Source organism: Nanorana parkeri, unplaced genomic scaffold (assembly GCF_000935625.1).
Source record: "Nanorana parkeri isolate BGI_ZX_2015 unplaced genomic scaffold, ASM93562v1 scaffold4411, whole genome shotgun sequence".
In the NCBI taxonomy this organism is placed as follows: Eukaryota; Metazoa; Chordata; class Amphibia; order Anura; family Dicroglossidae; genus Nanorana; species Nanorana parkeri.
In genome coordinates, this window is record NW_017310673.1 from 10,033 (window position 1) to 11,440 (window position 1,408).

Consider the following 1,408-nt stretch of genomic DNA (forward strand, 5'->3'; position numbering starts at 1 on the left):
TATTTGTGTCCCTCACCTTCCCACAGACCCACACACAGCTCACCTTCTGCTACATCATCATCCACGGTCAGTTTTAGGGTCTTCCCTCGCCGGACCACTCTCACTGTGTGCCACTCATTATCATTCAGCTTCTGCCCCGCATACAGAGTCTCTGGCCCTTTACCTAACATATGGTGGGAGAGACGTGTTACCGTCATAAGACACAACATACATGACCTATAACAAGTCAGGACAGCTCACAGCAGTGCAGATCACCCCTGAACGTCATCACCAGGCAACGCTGGGATCTTTAGAGATCTCCTGACCGAACACCACGAGGACAGGATGACACACTGCTGGGATCTATAATGGTCAGAGATCTCCTGAGTGAGGATCACACGGTGCTGGGATCTATAATGGTCAGAGATCTCCTGAGTGAGGATCACACGGTGCTGGGATCTATAATGGTCAGAGATCTCCTGAGTGAGGATCACACGGTGCTGGGATCTATAATGGTCAGAGATCTCCTGAGTGAGGATCACACGGTGCTGGGATCTATAATGGTCAGAGATCTCCTGAGTGAGGATCACACGGTGCTGGGATCTATAATGGACAGAGATCTCCTGACTGAGGATGACATGGTGCTGATATTTCCTGACTGAGGATCACAGGGTGCTGGGATCTATAATGGACAGGGATCTCCTGACTGGTGATCACAGGGTGCTGGGATCTATAATGGACAGGGATCTCCTGACTGAGGATCACACAGTGCTGGGATCTATAATGGACAGGGATCTCCTGACAGAGGATCACATGGTGCTGAGATCTCCTGACTGAGGATCACACGGTCCTGGGATCTCCTGACTGAGGATCACACGGTGGTGGGATCTATTATGTGGAGGGATCTGCCTGGATATTATGAGGACAGGATCCATAACATAGAGGGATCTGATCACAGAGTGCCTATCATGTACAGAGATCTGATTGGACGGGATCACACAACGCTGGATTCTGTATCTGATGAAACAATTGAACACAAATATACAATGGAAGTCAGTGAAACATTTTCTCAGCGATGAACATTTGATACTTTTACCATTGTTACAGTTCCAATATACAGAGAGGTGCACCATGGGAGACCTTCCCCTCTTCTACCCGGGCAGAGCATGTCAATATATACTGTACCTGTCATCCTCACACGTCCTCTAGATCCAAGGCCCCCGGACCCTCCGGAGTCTCTCTAGAAAATGTCTGTCACAAATACATACAGGTACGCAAGGTTGGCTGCTGGTGGTGGACGTTCTGGGGGGTCAAATCATGGTGCACGGCATCCCATCCAGCTCATCGATGACACTGGCCCCCCCGTGGCCCAATGACATGCTGCCTGAGGCAACCACCCAGGGACGGCCCTGTTAGCATATGAACGTTG

At 50.2% G+C, this 1,408-nt stretch overlaps 1 protein-coding gene across 1 annotated transcript in view; it reads right to left on the minus strand.

The window, feature by feature from the left end:
- Positions 1-172, minus strand: part of NRXN3 (neurexin 3) — a 9,099-nt gene extending 8,927 nt beyond the window's left edge. The window contains exon 1 of the mRNA XM_018575693.1: positions 44-172. Coding sequence (XP_018431195.1) covers positions 44-170 — 127 coding nt within the window. The 5' untranslated portion in view covers positions 171-172. The remainder of the gene's footprint in view (positions 1-43) is intronic.
- Between the last annotated feature and the right edge of the window lie 1,236 nt (positions 173-1,408).